The sequence below is a fragment of the Astatotilapia calliptera genome, chromosome 13, assembly GCF_964374335.1.
Source record: "Astatotilapia calliptera chromosome 13, fAstCal68.1, whole genome shotgun sequence".
Classification (NCBI taxonomy): domain Eukaryota; kingdom Metazoa; phylum Chordata; class Actinopteri; order Cichliformes; family Cichlidae; genus Astatotilapia; species Astatotilapia calliptera.
In genome coordinates, this window is record NC_137434.1 from 29,738,031 (window position 1) to 29,759,282 (window position 21,252).

General features: G+C 40.3%; 1 protein-coding gene across 1 annotated transcript in view; it reads left to right on the top strand.

Moving 5' to 3' along the window:
* The window catches only part of nrg3a (neuregulin 3a), a 356,235-nt gene that overhangs the window by 297,688 nt on the left and 37,295 nt on the right, over positions 1 to 21,252 (top strand). The window contains exon 4 of the mRNA XM_026189295.2: positions 15,788 to 15,811. Within this exon, the coding sequence (XP_026045080.1) occupies positions 15,788 to 15,811 (24 nt within the window). The remainder of the gene's footprint in view (positions 1 to 15,787; positions 15,812 to 21,252) is intronic.

A 21,252-nucleotide genomic window follows, 5' to 3' on the forward strand; every position in this document is an offset into this window, starting at 1 on the left:
AGCAGTTAAAGTTCTACTCATTTGCTGCACAGGCAATATTAGCAGTATTGTAACACTGATGGTACTAAATTACTTACTTTTGGTTTGATGGTTATGCTTCAGTTCAGTTGTATTTAGTTATAAACCTGGACTATTGTTGAGCTAACTTTTGCTTTTCCATGTTTCCTATTACATTAACTTCCATTAGCTCATGTTGCAGCCTTCTATATATCTATATTTTCAACTGGCAAAGTAATTGGAATATCAATTACTGGGAGGGATTGCTGGGACCGTTGACATACTAGTCAGCTCACTTAAATCGTTTAAATAGCTGGATAAAATCAGACACGCCTGAACAATTAGGATGCCTGGATCCAAGTTCAGTTTGAAACACTGGGAGTCAAAATAAATGTTTGGCTTAGGTGGTCGAGTGAGTGGTCCAAAGGTTTGATCCCTAGACCCCAGACCCTCCAGTAACTCATCTACTTGAGCAAGACTAGAGAAATTTGCTCTAGCTGGTTGGCCAGTAGCTTGGACAGCAGCTGTGGCTTTAGAGATAGTGCAGGTCAGAAGATTGATGGATCAGTCCCTGGCTTCTCCAGTCCGTGAGTATGAGTGGAGTTTGCCAGAATACTGAACCCTGCATCCAGCTTTCTGTATGAATGGCTGAATGTGGCTTTGTGCTAAAACCTTTTTTGTATTCCAAAGGAAAAACAAGTGTTATCTAAAGGCCAGACCATTTACGTGTGTGTGGAAATCTGAATGATGTAAGTGCACACTTTTATTATTTGCTCCCAAATGGAAATTTCATGGACAAAAATCCCTCATGAATCCAAAGGCTTCACCAACTTCCTGAAGAGCTATACTATCTACCTTCCGTATAAGCAGCCTCTCACATAGTTTGGATCAGCATATCTTAAAAAGCCCAAGTGGAGAGTAGCGGAATTGGTTATTTATCTGCCATTTCAACTTATTTCTGGGTAATGAAATAGAGAGTGAAAGAGATGATAGACATAGAGAGAGAGGGGGGGTGACAGTCACGAAACTCTATGTGACTTAAGTGTATGACATGTGCCTTGCCCTGCTGAATCATGGCTTGCCCTCTGTCTGTCTCCATCCCACTCTCTTCCACCTTCTCCTGTTCCTTCCCTTCTCTTTCTCTCACTCTTGCTCTCGCTCACTATGCCCTTAAAACTTAAACTCTCCCTATCACTTACCAGAACTACCCAAACTCACTTTTGACATCTCTTGCCTGCCTCTTTCATCCTCCTCCACCCCTGCCTCCTCCTTTATTTCAGTGCTTGTGGGAACTGCTTACTCTTCCCTACCTCCTCCTCTCTTACTCATTCATCCCTGTGATGCCTGCCAGCGAGCCACCCTCTTCTTATTCCTTCCTTATAGTTTCCAAAAACACTTACCAACCTTGCATTGCTACATCTAAAGACTGGCTAACTCACTTGCTCCTTTCACTTTTCTACAACTGTGATTTAATCAGCACACATGATAACTTTTTAAAGGTGTTGATTTTAATTTAATATCTGCAAAGATTATAATTTATGGTACAGATTGAGTCTTCAAAAATTATATTTTTTGTTTGGTTTGAGTTTTAATTGGTATGTTTATTTTTTGTTGCCATCCTTGCACTCCAAGTCTCTTGATGAGAGTGCAAATAAAAGCTTGGATTATTTAAGACAACAGTACACGCTTGTAAATTCACTGAGGGGAAATATAGCTCATATTTCTGCCATTTAAAATTGTGTGATGTTTAATAGTGATAAATTACAGAATAATTAGGGAACGGCAATTTACATGGTGACTAATTGGCATATAATATCATATCAAAATAAAATTAATCTCTTTGACAGGTTTTCAGCAGCCTGGATGCTGATGCAATGGGAGCTAAATTTGAATTCCTCACAAATCTTTCATAATAAAAAAGAAATATCGTCAGTTTTGTGAGTTATACTAGGACAAAGTTAACTTGAAAGCCAACTCATTAATTTGAAAGTCTGAGGAGAGGTCGTTCAGAGATACTTACCTTTGAAGTTTTTTATTTTTAACAACATAGAGAATATGTAACCCCAATTCCAAAAAAAGTTGGGATTGTGGAAGTGGAAACAAAAACAGAATGCAATGACTTGCAAATCTCATAAACTCATATTTTATTCACAATAAAATATAAGAAATGCATCCAATGTTTAAACATCACATTTCATGACAAATATTCGCTCATTTTGAATTGATGGCAGCAAAATGTCTCAAAAAATTTGGGATTAACTAGCAACAGGTGAGTAATATGATTACAAATGAAACAAGCATGTGAGAGAGGAGAGTTTGTGACAGCGGTTTATCAATCTGTAAAAAAAAACTGCACCTACAGTTCGCTCAGCCATGCAATGTGGTCATATGATCCAGAAACACAGCCTTCTTCTCTGGACCAAAGCCTAATGGACTGAGGAAAAGTGGACAACTGTCATCTGTAGTCACAAAACAGAATGTGAAATTCTTCTGTAAAAACATGGCTGGACTAAAGAGAAGAGAGACCATCCAGCTTGTTTTCAGTTGCCAGCTTGCACATATGGATACTGCAATTATTACAACAGCATGACATCATAGAAGAGTCTCCATCCCGAATTTCTTGAGGTCCAGAAGTTTCACCTGTTGAAAACATTTGTGGCATCATTCAATTTGATTTATTTATGTAGCGCCTCAAAGCATTTTATATTATGAAGAGAAAAATATGACAAAGAAAAAACAAGACTGTTGAGCAGGTAGAATTCCATATCAGACAACAATGGGACAACATTCCTCTCCCAAAAGTCCAGCAGCTGATCTCTTTAGATCCCAAACATTTATGGACTGTTGTTAAAAGAAGCGAGGATGCTACAGAGGGGTAAATATGGCCCCATTCCAACTTTGAGACATGTTGTTACCGTCAAATTCAAAGATGAGCTAGTTTTTTAAATGTCTAAGTTTAAACCTCGGATGCTTTATTTCTTCTGTCGTAAATAAAATCTGGATTTACAAGAATTTAAAACCATTGTGCTGCATTTTTATTTGCATTTTAGACAGCACCCGAATTTCTCTGTGATATGGGTGGTAATAATTTAAATTGACACCACAACCACAACTCTAAATCTTCTTCTTTGTTTCACTTCTTATATGCCTCACCCTCTGAACCAGACAGCCCAAGCAGATCAAGTCTGTGAAAGAACACATCACAGTTTTAAAATGACTTTTAACAGTCACACAAAAAGAAATCCAATCTCAAGGAAGCAGAGGGATCGATTTTTTTGTACCGTCACGAGCCTCAATAAAACCAGAATGCAACACATTACATCATGCTTTTTTGAATAACAGACCCAAATCATCAACTCTTTTTCTAGAGCTATAATTCTCTTCCTTTTAATGTTCCACTTCCATAACCTGTGGAGTCACTCCTTCCACCTACACTTTCAGCCCGCAGCTGAATAGGTTATTTTCCTAGCCTTATTGGGAAAGGAACTATGAAAAAGAACAAGCAAGGATACATGTGGATGAAAAGGGAAAACATCAAAGAGATAAATCACACAAAAAATTACAAAATAACAGGAAATATCATCCGTTGAAGACAAATGGCAGTAAACAATATATAAAGGGTACATGGTGTTATGGAATATTTAAAAGTGAATCTTCAAACATGTAATTCAAGGGTTGGATTTGTACATTATAATCTGGGGGCTAGAGAGGAAGATGCGTTGTCAGTGATGCGACCCCAGTGATGACTGACAGCTCCCTGTAGGCGTTCCCGCGGTGACTCAGAAGTTTTGCTGACTATTTATGTCTTCATTTTGATGAGTTGAACAGCACAGATGATGCACAGCGGCCTTAACAGATTGGACCAATTACTGAGTGTCTAAATAATACAAAGTCCCATCACCATGCGAAATGTTCAAACTTTGGATTAAACAGCATTTTTTGACATTTAGAATTTGTTCTGTAGTGAAGGAAGGATGTGCATAACTTTTTCTCCAGCTTTCATAAACAGTTCTCTTTGTGAATACACTTCAGGCCCATTTAACTTCAAGGCTTTCAAAAAACATCCCTGGTGTACAATTTGTCCTTCTGCAATTCAAAAAGGGCTCAGTCAACCAATTTTGAGAGTGAAAGTGATTTCAACCCAAGTCCTCGCAACAAAAGTAACGTCATTTAAAAGCTGTTGTCTCCTATGGTTGGACCTCTCTGTCTCGTTTTGTGTCACTTTGTTTTAATGCTGTACGCAGGGTACAAATTTGAGGGAGGTCACTGTCGAATGAAAGCGAAGACTGCAATTCCATCAGCTAAACACAAATGCAAGGACGAAGCACTACTGTGTTTAGACTGGTGAAAAATGTGCAGTTTATAGAGAATGAGCATTCTTTATTCCCTTTACTAGCCACATTCCAGCATTAATGAAGGGATAGGGAATTATTTTTAATATATTATTCACTGAAACAAGATCTCACCTGATTTTTCTATTCATTTTGTATATTATTTGAGGTGCGTGACAAGCATTCCCAACCAAAAATAACAGTTTGGATGAGTCTGACAGTTGTAATAGTGAAGAATTTCCATCTGATACTGGTTATCTGAAGCTGCCGTGTTCTTGATCTATAGTTATTCTTTTTTATCCCTTCATGTTTTTCTGCTTTTCCATTTCATTCACAGTGGGGCTGGAGCCTATCCCAGCTACCATAGGACAAGAGCCAGGGTACGCCCTGGACAGATCGCCAGTCTGTCACAGAGCTAACACAGAGACACGCTCACGTTCACACATGTGGGCAAATTAGAATCGCCAATTAGCCCAACCTCTCTAATGAAATGCCTTTGGCCTGTGGAAGGAGTACGCAGAGAGCACTGATGCTGACAGAACAGGAGAACAGAAATGCTCCGGCTAGACTGTAGAGGTGTGGTAACAGTGCTAACCACTCCTCCACCATGCTGCCCAACAGAAGCTTTCAAAGTAATACATTTCTCAGGAAAAGACAAGGATAGATGCTAGAAAGAAAGCAGTTTGAAAAGTTTAAAAAAAGGATATTATTTGGCTCTAAAAATGAAGCCAGTGTAGCAACTGCACAAACTGTAGTTCCCTGAGTGGCCACTAAAGGCTCCAAAAGTGACTCAAAAGCCAGCTGCAGAAATAAGCATGTTTACAGCCTGGTATAAAAGTCAGTTTTGCTCCTTATAGCACATGAGAATGAAGGTGTCATTTTTCCCCCTGTACTCAAAAATATAATATATACAGAGACACCAGTTTGCATTTTACTGAAACATAAAGGTGTGTGAGTGATTGTTGCAGGTTGTTTGTTTTATTAAGGCTTTGGCCAAGAATGCAAATTCAGAGGCATTAGAAATGCAGCTTTGCCATGCAATCGCTGGTTTCAATGTGACATACACACAGTCTGTTAGTTAAAAATCAGCTCTTGCTGAGTGAAACAGCTGTTGGGTTAATTCATGAGAGTGCTGAACTAAATGTTAAACCAAAACAGTGAGCTAAAGGATGTTAAATAGCTCGGCAGCTTTATGGGTTTTGTGATAATTCAGGTCATACAATTTGGTCAAATGAAAACAACTCAAGACTTTTGCTTTTATTGCTCAGTCGTGCATAGTTTTCGCTGAGTGTGTTTAAGGCATAAAATAAGCAACCCCAGCCCCAGCCTATTGTTTGGACCACTCTTCTTTATGGATACAGAGCAGACTGCTCAGATGAAAGACTTTCCGCCACTTTTGAAGATGCACATACCTTGTTACTATAGCAACCACTTTGGGTAAAAACAACAAAAGAAGAGGGGGTACGAGGCGGGGAGAACAAATGATGAAACGATAAAGCAGGTCAGTGAAAGATTGGATTTAAATTCAACAAAGACTGGAATTCAGCGGATAGTCCGCTGATGTTTAAACACCCTCCACTCACGGCCGTTAATCTGTCAGGCTGCAGCGAGCGAACAGGATGCCTCCCATCAGCCCAGGGCAGACTTGTGATCTGAAGCAATGTGTGAAAGCAATTTGAAAAAAACAAGTAAACCACTTTTAGACTGAATGCTATTATTTTCCCAGTTGCTGACAATGTTGTGTTTTAAGAGCAAGCGCTAGTCAATTCCCCTAGACTTCTATGTTAAAATGTCCAGTTTTAGCAATGACGTTAGCAGAACAAAGTCGTTTTAGAGGATTTTACATATATGTAACTTACCCATGTAAATTCTAAAACTTACGCACTGGTAGTTAAGCAATATTAACATAGCTAGTTTGGTGGTTAACCAAACCAACAACTTGTCCAAGTATGTGCTCCAGTTTTGATGACTGAAATTCTTGTAAGTTATTAATATGCCATCAATTAGCAGATATTTCACACTTTGACATCACAGTGTCTACGGATGCAGCTTGCTAACTTGCAAGTTAGCATCAGCACTCCGCCCTTTAATCTAAATGTTGTCACTTCTGAACAAAACTTTTTAAAAAGATAGCGGTGATGGTGCTAAAAAAAACAATGAATATGTCCATCTTTTATATATTTATTTATGGGGGTTGTTTTTGTTTTTTATTTTTTATTAAATTCAAAGTAGCTTTTTTGAAGTTTTTCTTTTCTATTAATATTACAAATATAGAATTTTATATTAAGTACATTAAAGAATAGATTTTGTGTTTACTTCTTTGCACAAGAATAGGCTTTTATCTCACAGAACGCGCATAAACACACCTGCAAAAACTTGTAAATGACATAATATTGTGTAATGCAAAGCAAGAGAGTCCCAAATTGAGAAACCCAGATTCTCTGTTGCATCACATGATTATGTGGCTCATCCATACTGAATTTCATCAAAGCTGAATAGTGGACAAGGCAGTGTCATCATTTACTTTCCCTCCAGTCCTACAGAGCCGCCATCTGTCAAATATCAATTTACTTCCTGCTCTCTAAAGAGTGCTGAGCCCTAATTGGAAATAGCATGTAACGTATTCTCTGTTCTGCACACATGGAGAGTGAAGCTATCAGTCAGTCTGAGATATGAATATGATGCACTCGCTCCCTCAAGCCCATCTGTGGAACAATTCATTTTTTTATCTGACAGAGGGAAATAAGAACGATGAAGATTGTGATATTGTGTCTACTGGAGTGCAGATGGACAAACTGCAGCATGAGTATCGTCTCTATTTAGGAAAGACCGTCGCTACTTGTTCTGGAGTAATGTCTTGTTTCCTTAATGGCACATTCTTAACGAACTGAAACAGAAAGTGCTAGATGCTAAATCTACTAAATTTACTAAGTTAATGCTAAAAATTAAAAGAACAAAGCAAAACTCCAATCTCCCTTTTGCTGACGTTGTTCTTGTGCACCCCTTACACTTTCTTTTTTAGTAAGCTCATCCACTTCTGCTTTCGCGATTTCATCATAAACTTCTAACTTGACAGTCGCTGCTTGCAGGGAGCAGACATCAACATCAATTTTCATGCTGAGGATTATCAGTCGTGATAAGAGCATGGTCTCCAGTCATGACCCAGATACTAAACAGCAGTTTTCAGTGAAAGAGTTCCCAGTGTCCAACCCCAAAGGTAGCACTCAGCTGTGGAGCGTGACCAGGGGCATACTTCCTTCGTCCCCCAGTGGCAGACTGTTAATGCTGCAGTATTATTTCCTGAAGAATCTGACACGAAATATTTGCATCACACAAATTTGTAGTTTGTGTCACTCTGCACACAGCACACTGAAAAAACTATTTTTTTCACACCGAAAAAATTCTCACCATCCTACGTTGCTACCAGATTTGATTCGCCATGACTTCACGACATGTTGTTTTTCCCAAAATGATATTCAGAGTGTGGGGTCACCATTCTGACACAGTAAAAGAAATCCAGCCCACATCACAGATGGACAAGTGCAAGTGGTCAGATCTTAAAATAGCAGCTGCACTGGAAGTGGCACAGAGCTGCTCAACATGACCTTAAAAAGAAGATAAGCCACATTGCAATCAGTTTTACATCAGCAAAGTCCCCGACCTTTGGCGAAGTATTCATAGAAGTGAAATAACCTTAAACATGTCACAAGCTCAACAATAAACATGACTGGAAATAGAGACACTTCCCTCATCAGTGGCTAAGATGTGAAGAAAATTAGGTAGTCCTGCAGATACATCCTAAAACCGTCAATTAAAGTGCCCTAATGAGTTAAATTCAGTCAGACAGTATTACAGCTTTTAATCTGCATCCATCACAAGATGAGTAACTCTAGAAGAGTTCATTTTGACTTTTTTCTCCTTTTGATTAAAAATCCTATTATCATTTTTTTTTCTCTTAACTCACTTTTACTTTCACTACTTTGATAAAGGCTACATTTGGATTTTTTTTTTCAACAGCAAGGACCCAACCATGGTCACCGCTTTTACGAGAGGAGAATAGACAGCCAGGCTATGCTCATCATGTTTCAGTCAGGAATAAAAGATACTCTGATTGCACTCCTCTTTTGTGTACGTGGAGTTCATGCCCCGTTATGTCCTGTGCTTAATTAATCAGCAACCCTAAATCTATTCTTTACATTATTTTAATGCCTTATGATGTATATGGTAGTGAATTCAAATTAATGCAGTCTGTAAAACAACTGTGTGTGTTTGTGTGTGTGTGTCCCTGTGGAGGTCAGCTAATCTGTCTTCCATTGTCAAGCTCACTCCAGAGGTGGAAATACACACACACACACACACACACACACACACACACACACACACACACACACACACACACACACACACACCATCCCTGTCAACATATGAGTGCCCACAGGGAGAGGAAGTAGGGCAACATGCTGAAGACTCCCTGCCACCCACACCTGCCTACTCCTCAGGCTGCAAACACACACACACAGTGGGGAGTTTCCACTTTCTTACGTTTTTCGGGGAGGGGGGGATGCTTGGTTTATTTTCCCAGGAGACAACAAATGAAAAGGATTAAAAGCTTGAAGGACATTGTCTCATTTTTGTTTTCAACAGCACTTGAGCAGAATTAAACGAATACATTGGTTTTTCAATTATAGAAAAAAATACTCGTCCTAATTGTGGTTTGGCAGCAGCTTTGGCTGTGTTTAAATAATACTCTTGAAAATAAGAAGCACCTGCACTGTGGCATTTTTTTTGCCTCTACTAAAAATGATTTTTATTTTATCTTAAAGCTGATTCACCTTTTATACACTGTATATATCATATTTTTGCAAAATGCTATCATTGGGAACAAAATTAGAAATGGATTTTGTCTTGTTTCTTGTTTCCTCCTCAGAATCAGTACTTTCAGCTGTCAGCCTTCATTTGCAGTTTTGACCATTTCATCAAACAAAATATTCTGGATGTCCTTCACATCCTCTTTTCCCTGTCCTCAAATATGGAAGTTGTACTTCAGCGTCTCTACGTTGTAAGATTTTTGCAAGTTGTGTTTTGTGATTTGCATCTTATCAATTGTAAGATAATATTACAAACTCAATCTAGAGATTGCAGCAATCTCTCTTTGCATTGCATTTGTTACATGTGTTATGATGATACCAGCTAGAAGTTTCTTCATTTCTGTTGTTTGGTTAGTAGGTGCAGGTTGTAGCAGCCATCACACTGAAAGCTAAAGATCAGAAAATGTATCCAATTATCTTTATATGAAAGGTTATTACAACGGTCAACTGTGAGTTTCTCTCACACTACAACAGGGGGCCAACGTTTTGGAGCCTCACAATTCTTCCACATCTGCAACATTTTTTGATTGTGTGTATTTAAGCTCCTCTCTTTGATAATGCTTCTTAGAGATTACTTTTTTTTGAATGAATGAATGAATGAATGAATGAAAAGATGTCTTGTTCCGATCAGATGTGACATCAGGTGCGGCCGTTCCTGCAGAGCAAAGTATTTATTAGGGCTGGGCTATATCATACTGTTCACGGTAATACCGGTGTAATTTTGGGCAACAATAGGAAAATGACATATCGTGATAGAATATGGGTAAAGCGCGCATGCGCAGTGCCTTTCTTTACATACGCACATGGCGGCGACACAGAATGAGAAGAGCGAAAGCGGATCGTTAAATGAAACAGATGAACCAGAATTGGTTTGTAAAAATGCTGCAGCTTCAGTGATGTGGAACTGGTTTAGCTTTCGTCCGTCACACAAAGCATTATTTTTGGTAGAGCATGCTAGCAGGCCGTCGCTATTACCGTGTTGTTTGGAAAATACAACATACTTAAAATCAATCCTTTGATTTTTCTGAAAATCGACAGAGCCCCTTATAATTCCGTGTGCCTTATGTATGAATTCTGGTTGTGCTTACTGACCTCGAAATGATTTTATGTCGTACACGGCGCTCGAAAATCTGTCAAATGTTTTAGTGCGACTTTGCTAAGCTACGAAGCCGCACCGCTTGATGGATTGTCGGAGCATTACAGCTATCGTAGGCAGGAGCCTCGCGGAGTGATACGTACAGTGCTTCAACATAATATTACCGTATTGTGTGTGTTTAACCTCTTTTTAAGTTTTGTGGATATTATACATGGTTATGCTGAGGATATGTCGGCCAGTTTCCACTGGAAATGCCTTTTGGTTAAACTGTCAGCGAGGAATTTGCATTGTTACATTTTTATATAACTTTAATGCACATAAAAAAACAGCTGCTTGTTTAAGTGAACATACATTGATGGGGTTTTTTGCACTAAAGTTGTGGAGTTGTAAAGTATTTTTTCTAGTGTCAATTATATCGTCAGTTATGTCGTTATCGCAAATTTTCAAATGTATAACGTGATAAATATTTTTGGTCATATCGCCCTGCTCTAGTATTTAACTTACAACACCTTGTGGGTTCTTCCAGCTAATGTGGTTTACAGTAGCAGAAGTGCATACATCTTGAGTATAGCCAGCCCCAGTGGGAACTAAGTCTTATATCCTGACAGTGCCGGTGCTGATATATACTCTACCAACCAAGCTATACAGAAAATGAAATCCCAAACCTTGGCAGCTTTAGTGTTAGTCTCTTCTCTTTGAGCTCCATGGGAAATTGAGTTTCCAACCCAGCAACAGCGCTTATAGCTCTACCCAAAGGGATGAAAAAGTGCAGAATTTCAAAGAACAGATCACACCATCATTTTATTGTAGCTGTGAAGATATCAGCGAGGTCACTGATGCTAAAAATATACGTGCACGTGTGTCATTATAGAAAGAAATGGAGATTAACTGTCTACCAGAATTGCAAATAAAGAAAAACATTGTGCATTTTTTTAATAAAATCAATGAATAAATATATAAATAAACCTCTCTGATGTCAAATTGGGAATTAAAAACAGTTGCCAAATATTTGGTAAAATGCAGCTTATTCCAAAAGCTTTTACTGCACTGTTTATCTCGTTCACCTCCTCATGTCCTGCATCACAGGCTTTTTTGAAAGGAGAAATCAAGAAGGCATTGGAGAGAGGTCTCTGGGTCACCGGCAAAGTGAAAAATGATCCGCTTACATCTGTGCTAACATTGCCCGATAAGACTGGGGGCAGATTGGACAGAGATTTTCGCATTAGAAAGACCAGCTCACCCACTCTAAGATGTAGGACAGGGCCACTTAGGAGATAAAGTCACTGTCAGTGCGAGAGAAGCCATCGGTAACACCACAGACATCTGCACTTCCTTCAGATTATGTCTACTAGTCGGTGACAGGAGTTTTTCCTGTCTGTTATCCTTGTATAATATGTGGCAGTGTGAGAGTGATCATTTGAAATTGGATCTAATCAGAGGTGTCATTTTACTTGACTATTTGTGCAGTGGTTTTTTTTTCACGGAAGTCATGAACCGATTTTTAGGGATGAAATAAGAAATTCTGCTCTTTAAAAGCACAAAGTTGTAAATAAGAAACAGAAATGGTTAAAAATAACAGATCTTTTTGTATTATTTTACTACTAATGGAATCCTGCAACACTGGCCACCTTTGGTGAGATGTTGCATCAGTAGCGATAGTTTGGAGTGGAAGCAGACGAGGCTTGGTACACGGCTGGTTAGAGCTGGCAGGAGAACCAGTGGGAAGAGCGTAGAGAAAGGCTGGCTGGTGGGCGTTGATTGGAGCAGAGAGTCAGACAGGCAGGCTTTATCCAGGAAGAGATGATGGTGGAAAGCGTGCAAGGCAATTGGCACACTGATGAGCAATGGAGAGCAACCCATGACACAGAAAGAAGGCATAACTTTGAGACAACTTGACTGCAAACTGTGACTAGAGACTACAGCTAGTTCAGCTGCAGTGTCAGTGCCATGTAGAAGGACTGAACAGGCTGAAATTTAAGGTTCAAATACTGCTGGATCTTAATGAGAGGATGAGTTTCAGATGTGCCAGTTGATTGGTCAGTTTCAGGAACTTCACCCAGACAGACACGCATGGAGAGAGGGCTTTTCTCATTTCTCTGTTCCTTGCCTTCCTGTCTCCTCTATCCTCTGTCCTCATTCACTCTGTGAATCACCTTCAAGAACGTCTCATCTCGTCAGCTCAGTCTCAGTGTCCACACTGAGTCACTGTTACAGTAAGTTATTGAGGGCTGTACCATTGTCAAAGTGTGCAAGGGCACCACAAGAAACATTTCGAGCCCTTCATGCACACTTTCGTAAGTCTGCATTTCTGCAGACTTTACCATATGCATTTACCCTCAGTTCACAGCGTTGTTACACTACTAAGGGATGCCACACAGGCATTAAAAGAAAACTGTATACAAAGAAGACTCCTTGAGGGTTACAGGATGAAAGGTGACATAAAATTACAGGAATGCAGCATGTTTTATCACAAACCATGCTTGTACATTATTGTTTTTCAAGTTTTATTTAGTAAAGAAACATGACAAAAATACTAGAGAGAATGAGGTACCTGTCGTTCTCGCTATAAGAAAAGAGCTTTGAATATATTTAAAAACACATGCAGTCTCCATCCCTTTAGATAGTCAGTAAAGTGTGTAAAGCCATGTGCTAAAGTGCTCTTGGACTTCACAGCTGTATACAAAGGAGACGTTAGGTACCCTCTGTGATGCTCTTGTGCTTAGGTCTTAAGATGGATATCGGGATCGGGCTCTAAAATGTATCTGGAGACGGGAGCAATCAATAGAGAGAAGAGTTGTAAGACGAGGATATCGAGGATGACCAGGTGCCCCTTGAGAAAGTCTTTTCAACCATGTCATACAAAACAGCTGTGCCAAACAGCTGGAATCTTTAAAGCATGGTGGTAGACGGATTTTACAAATACATGTGTTTATTGTTCACTGGTTGTGTTGGTTATCAAAGGAAATCATCTCTACCCTTCAACATTTGTGGGTGTGATGACTAAAGGAAGAAAAATATATTATGTGTGCATTCTTGTCACACTGTGTCACACTGGGAATTGAATATAAACGGTTTGTTTTCATGAACACTGTCATGCTCATCTGACAGAGATCATAAATAACAGTAGTAGTCTTAAAAACCCCACAATGAACCGATTAAGAAGCTGTGCACTCCTCATTCTACACTGACACTGTCTTAAAATGACAGCTCAGAAGCAAGGATGTCTCATTTTGTTAATGCCTCCTGCCTCAAATCCTCTCTCCTCATGCCTCTTCCTTGATTTCTAGTACTGAGATGAGGACCGTATAGAAGGTATGGCAGCCATGGCAGTTTGTCCTGAAACAACAACAATAATTTCCACATTTCGACTTTTTTCTCAAAAGACATTTTCAACTCTGTGAGGAGGCGAAAGAAGCTTGAATTGGTTTTATTAACGTGATATTTACCATCTGCATGTGTCAGCTGTATCAGCTGAGCCAGTAGCGGATGGGGGTTGGCAGCAGGATCCGCTGATCTACTGTAACCGTGGCTGAGCTCAAGTTTGTGAATGAATTTCATCCTCAATTTATTATTCATTTCGATGAGTTCGCAGGTGTGCTGGTTGGCTGTGATATTTTTATGTGTTTAAATGTGCATTTTTCATCTAAATACACTCTGATACAGCTAATTTGTTTCTCTAGTTTATACTTAAGTGCAGCATGACTGGTACAGAACTGTTTGGTTTTGAATGGATTGAGTGGTTAGAGTCAGGAAAGTACTTTGGTTAGTGTTATGAAAACAGCGTGAGCGATTTAAAGTAAATAAAAGGCAATCAAACATTGTATTTAATAAGTTCTATCAGTGCATCGTGTAACATATAAAACAGCTGAAGTTACTAGACCTGGGTTTGGTACTACTGCCAAGTCAGTACTTTGGTAGAAATCAACACTAATGACTGAAATGTTGAAAAGTTTAATTGATTTGTGTCTTATTGGTTAACATTTTCTAACTATGATTAGATAATAGAATAATTAATGAACTAATTAACTCAATTAACTAAACAAAGTTACAAAATAAATACAAATGCCTCTAATTATAAATATCCCAATGTATTACACAAAATTAAATATATATAGTTGACACTGAGGTGCCCCCTCTTATATTGACTTTGTAATTTTCTCTGTAGAGGGTGTGATTTTAAGGGGGTGCAAGTATTGCATTGTGTACTTTAGAGCAGCGGTCCCCAATCACGGACCGTGGTTTTTGCGCCACGGACCGGTTTATGCCCGACAATATTTTCACAGACCGGCCTTTAAGGTGTCGCGGATAAATACAACAAAATAAAACTAGTACCAGTACCGAAAAAAAGAAGATTTATTCATAACACACGTGAAAAGACCCAGGAAAACTGAGTTAATGATAAAAACGATAACAAAATAACGCTGAAAACCGATAAAAACCCTGAAAACCAGACATTTCACACCTGAGCCTCAACTCTCGCGGCCCGGTACCAAACGACTCACGGACCCGAGGCCCGGGAGTTGGGGACCGCTGCTTTAGAGGGACCAATTGTAAAGCCAGATGCCAACAGGCAGGAAAGATTTAAGTCACACTTTTCTATATTTGTGATCGCAATTTGGTGAAGACAAAATGTGTTTGTTCAGAGTCAAAACTAGACAGTTTTAGGCTGTGGATGAACACTGATAGTGATTTTTTTTCTCTCTTCTTTGTAACGAGTGGATTCTATTGGTGGCCTTGAAGCCTTTTTCCAGCATCTGTCGATTTTACTTGTGTCTGCAGAAATGTCAAGGTCAGAAATCTGAGCTGTAGGTAAAAGATTAGAAAGCATTTTATCTGAATGAAGTGATGAAGAAAATATTAGTCTGGAAGGAAAGCCTGAGAGCTGGAACAGGGGGAGCTGTAGTAGTTCTGCTAAGATCTCTGCTTGGTTTGGTTCTCATTGGTACAAAATGACAGTAAATAACACCACTTACATGTGAGGCTACTGAAGTGTTCTTTCTCCACCGAGTAAAGTATAAAATGATACTGACAGATTCAAATCTCTGAGCCAAGTTTATCGCCTAGGATCCCAGTTACTGTGATTCCTTTGGTCTGTGGTTTGATCCGATTTGACTGACAGGGTGCAGGAAACACAAGCAAAGCCCACAATACTGTCATCAGACATCTGTTCAAATGTTAATAATTCTTGATTTGTGCATGGGAGAGGATATAACAACTTTTTCAAACAACTGCGGTGTTCATAGCGTGAACCCGACTGAAAGAGTTCTGGGCCTTTAAGCACGAGGTTAGTTCAGATCCAGCATTATTATCTCTGAGGGTCCTCACGCATGTGTGTCATTTATTGTGTAATTTTACTAACATGTGTCTTCTGACCTCTTGTGACAACAGATGACTTACACACATAACACACAATGCTATTGTACGCAATTCTTAATAAAAGCTGTTTTCTTTTTTCTCTCTCTCTCCTTCTTCCGTCCTGCTGCGTGAAACAACAGATCACTTGGGCATCGAGTTTATGGGTAAGGAAGCTTTTCTTGTCTTGCATCTGTCTGAGTCATAACTGTAAACATCACCGCTTTTCATATTGGATAAACAATACACTCTGAGGGCTCAGATACAGAACAAATTGTTCATAACAGCCAGCAAACGGCATAAGTTGGATGTGTCTAATTACATATGGCACTGTGACATAATTTGAAATGTAATCAGGAAAGCTGTGGTGAATACAAATATATCTATAGTTATACATTAACATATTAGCTGCCGTCAACCGTGCGTGCTGCACTGTATTTTACACGCTGTCTTAATCTGTTTTTATCCTCCTTACACATATGTACTTACGTATCTTTACTCCCCGCACCATTTCTATCTTTCTGCTTTCTTTCTCTCTCTTGCACTATCTCTCTCTTTTTCTCACAATTGCTCATGAAGTGTCCCACCAGAATACCAATGTGCTGCAGTCTCCTTGGAAACAGTGAGAACAGAGAGGCGTGCAGGGTGCAGTGAGGGAGTTTTTGTGATGTTGGCACCGTTACCAGTCGCACTCCTCATTAGTATGTGTGGGTATGTGTGCGCATGCATGGCACATGCTCAAAGTGTGTGTCTGAAGCCCTAATGTGAGTTTGATGAGATCCTTCCAGCGATTGTGTGTTGAATGTTAGTGTGCGTTTCCCATGCACACGCTGCGAGGCTGTGAAGGATAGATGCCAGCGGCTCCACCTCGTCTTCGCCAAGCTGCTCGCTCCCGGTTTTGGCTCTCGCGGACTCTGTGTCGGGTATCACAGCTGAGAAGCGCTAGTTAACGACATGAAACTTGTTAACCAGAGCCCCTCACTCTCTCTCAAAATGTGTCCTCTTTAGGTTAAAAAAAAAATCTCTGTAGTATCAAGGAAAATGCTCTTCCTCTTGCCTGGCCTTACAGCATCTACATGCTCAAAGTCAAATTTCACAAGAACAAGCACTGCTGCATCTCTTTCAGCTGCCCGATCGCTGCCTAAGCAGTCAAACGAAGTAAAGCTTTTTTTAGAAAACCTGCTTAGACTATGCAAACTTGGCAGTGACAGATGATATTTTCTACAGAGCTATCTTGCAGGTTTCCCCATTTATATTCAGCGAGAGGTTTTATGCTTCTGCAACATTGTTCAGGCTGCCACATTTTCATTGCCGAGCTGACGTCTCTAGTCCTGCCAACGTCTTCCCCCAGCATTGTGTTAAGCAGCGGCTAGATAAGAACCTCCCACACTCAATCCTGGTGTGTCAGTGTCTGTGCCTTTGGAAGCTCTTTGAAGGAAAGAAATGCACAGACCTACTGTAATGCTCTTTGTCACAGATTATTGTCATTAATGCAAGTGAGAAAATATACTTTACATAGTAGATTAAACTACAAACTGTCACTTGAACTGCCCCATCCTTTCTGTCAATAGCAAGTGATAGCAAATCGTTATTTCACTCTAAGACACATTGCATCAACAACAGGATGATTTATAGATACCATTTGACCAAAAAGGCTCTGATCTGAGGATTAAAAAGGACCAATCTCAGTTGCTGCTGAGAAACTCGCCCTTAATAATAAATAAACAGATTTTTAGTTTGGAGTAAATTTAACATTCAAGTAAAAGGTTTGAGGGATTGCAGGGAGCTCTAGCATGAAGACATTAGTGTTTGAGATGAGATTAAAAAAAATGTAATCTTGGGCCCCAACCTACACCAGATGTCACTGGCATCACTATAAACAGCAACGAAGTCACATTTAAACACATGGGGTAGCCGTAAGCATCATTTGACAACTGTCGAGAAGCGACACATTTATTCCCGACCATAAATGTTACCAGCGACTGAAAACAAATGTAAAAAGTGAGCAAAAGTAAAAGAAATCCATGAGTGCAAAACACAAATCACCCAAACATGACAGGGTCTGACTCACAAACCCATGACTTTGAAACTGCCGCCCCTCAGGCAGACTTTGTCACTCTTTTAAAAGAGAACTTTTATCTCTTTGTGTCCAATGTTGCCTCTGCCAGCGTGTCTCTGTGATGCCAGCAGCTGCTGACAGAACGGCAGTACTTGACTCCAAAGATGAGAATGTGTTGGTCAAACTTGGCATTCTTTGCCATACAAACAAGTAAATATTAACATGTGGGGTTTAATTTTGTTGGCTTCATTGGGTGAGGGCCTCCAGCTCGCACTGGAAAGGTTCGCAGCCGAGTGTGAAGCAGCGGGAATGAGGATCAGCACCTCCAAATCTGAGGCCATGGTTCTCAGCCGGAAAAGGGTGACCACTCCGGGTCGGGGATGAGTTCCTGCCCCAAGTGGAGGAGTTCAAGTATCTCGGGGTCTTGTTCGCGAGTGATGGGAGAAGGGAGCTGGAAATCGACAGATGGATTGGGGCTGCAGCTGCAGTAATGCGGACGCTGCACCGGTCCGTCGTGGTGAAGAGGGAGCTGAGTGTAAAAGCGAAGCTCTCAATTTACCGGTCGATCTACGTCCCTACCCTCACCTATGGCCACGAGCTGTGGGTAGTGACCGAAAGAACGAGATCGCGGATACAAGCAGCAGAAATGAGCTTCCTCCGAAGGGTGGCTGGCCTCTCCCTTAGAGATAGGGTGAGAAGTTCGGACATCCGGGAGGGGCTCAGAGTAGAGCAGCTGCTGCTCCACATCGAAATGAGCCAGCTGAGGTGGTTCGGGCATCTGACAAGGATGCCCCCTGGGCGCCTGCTGGGTGAGGTGTTCCAGGCATGTCCCACCGGGAGGAGGCCCCGGGGCAGACCCAGGACACGCTGGAGAGATTATATCTCTCGGCTGGCCCGGGAACGCCTTGGTGTTCCCCCGGATAAGCTGGAGGAAGTGGCTGGGGAGAGGGAGGTCTGGGCCTCTTTGCTTAGGCTGCTGCCCCCGCGACCCGGCCCCGGTTAAAGCGGATGAAGATGGATGGATGGATGTTTTCATTTTTGCTATATATATTTTGCTATATAACATTGCACTGTCCACTTTCTGTTGTAGCAAAACAAATTTCCCACGTGTGGGATAATAAAGGTTATCTTATCTTAACCCAGTTGTGGTTAGTTTTACAGATAACTTGAAGCTTTGTGCCTGTTTTATAGAGAATGAACTTCTCCCCTCCAAGAGACTCAGTTTCTGGGGTTAAAAGGAGAAATCTCTCCTCCGAGGACATCACAGCCTGAAGCCCTGAGCCGAGACCACCTTCAGGAATTCTTTGATCCAGTTTTCCTCTTAATATATTTTCTGGTTACTTGGCAGAAGTTGACAAATTTGACAGCATCCAGTCAGTCAGTCATGTGGTCATCAATATTTCTAATATGACTGAGCTGTGACTGGAACCTTTTGCACTGACTTGTAAATCAATGTTTGAAGAAAGTGTTACAAGCAGCTACTTTTGAAGGGCAGTAGATGTATTTTAAGTCATGTTGATTTTCAATTTCCTTCCAGAGGGTTCGTCGAGTGATTGTGCTGGAAGGAGGCTGGTTAGCAAAGGCGAACAGACCTAGCTGGACGCATTTGTTTCTTTCTGTCATTTACTTCACATCGTGATAGAAACTGGCGAGGTAGAAAAACTTTTTAAATCACTCACTCAACTTTGGTAAGCCGAGAACTAAAATGCACTGAGAATGCTAAATATTAAGCCCGAGTTGTTTGGTATGACAGAAGAGAAAGGAGATAAGTAACACAAGGGAAGAAAGACAGAGAGGAATTTATAAACTGCAATCACTCCGGTGTCTTCCCAGAGATCCCTTTTCTATCACAATTTCATTTATTTTCATTATACTGAGATTTTCTGTGAAGGGTTTTGAATTCCTCGTGGTGCAACTTGGCTCTTTTTGAATAAATCGGTGTTGCTTCTAGAAACATTACCTTTTTTTTCCTATAGGTTCAGGATTAGAGAATTTTTAGTAATAAAAAAATAAATAAATACTCCGTAATATGTCCCATTATTTTTTAAGAAAATTGCCATGGGAGAATTGGCCCTGTTATTTGCTATCGTCATCTGACACTGATGAATAATGCATCCAAAAAGCTTCTGCATCCAGATTCATCAAAGTTAATTATCCTTTAGTTGTGCTGAAGTCAGCCTTTAGTAAAATTGTTATGCAAATCTATCCGTAAACCAACCAAACCAAAAACAGGCAGACAAAAACATAGCATTCAGGCACTGGGGCATGAGAATTTGAAGGGTTAAAGAATCTGTGGTGCTTGATGGTGGATCCAAACAAAGCGCTTGTTAAAATCAATTTCATGCCACACTAGAAGGACCAGCCAGGAAAAGCCGGGGCGATGAGCTCTCTCCTTTTAGTGCCAGTAAGAAGCCAAACGGCAGGCAGCACACAGAAGAATGGCTACTACCAGCACATACTGAGCTACAGTAACATCTTCCGGGCTGTGGGACAGGAGAGAATATTATGAGAAGCAAGAAAAAAAAGTGATAGAAAGAAAGAAAATTGCCAGCGATAACAATATCTCCAGTCACCTAAATAGATTCAGTCTGTAAATGGGTGAATAAAGCTATCCAAGTAATAGAGGAAAGAACCGTGACCAGCCAAGAGAGCATGTTTACTCTAGCACGGCAGGCCTGCATAATAAAGGTTTTATCCACCATCAGCAGTCTGTGCTGCGGCACATGGAAATTCTAATGCTCAGAGCTGCGGAGAAATGGCAACATAATCCCACACTCTGTCTGCATCCTTTGATCTTTGCTTTTTCTTATGTCACTCCTTCCATTCATCCATCCATGTCAGTCTTTAATGATCATGACATTTATCATTGCCTAGACTGGGGGCATGTGATAAACAGAGCATCGTTGGTATCAGAATGCTCATCTTTATATGCCGCGCTTTGACAGTAACAAACTCTTCTTGTGCACTTTATGTAACCGTCTCGGCCCGTGACAATGGGCAACCGAGCTGTCATTGACATGGACTCGTAATAAATGATCTAACTTGATAAAACAATGTGGAGCATAAGATGAAGACAAATTTGTTATCAAGACTTAAGAATCAAAATGGAACTGCATAATGTACATTATGATATAAAAAAGGTTTTTTTTAATCTCATCATTATGGAACCAAATACTACCTTTAAAGGATTAAAACAGCATTCTCATAGGGCTGAACCTTTAAATATCAGAATTTATTTGGGCTTTTGAAAATGAATCAATCTACAGTTGTGTGTTAAACGTATTTAAATCACTGTTTTCTTTTTCATTGTTTGTTCTGATTGTATTGTTGGTGAACAGTCTGCAGCTTTGTCTCAAGGTTGGTACCATTTTACCTGTTTTAGATGAAGCCAAGAACCAATGCCAAAACAGTTGCTTGAATGGCCACTGCGAGTCGGTCTCCATCGACTCCTATGTCCCATGTACAGGGGTTTTATTAAGGCTTAAAATGGAACAGGTGAAGGCCTCGAGAGCGGTGTTTCCCAACCATTTGCAGCCATGGCACATATTT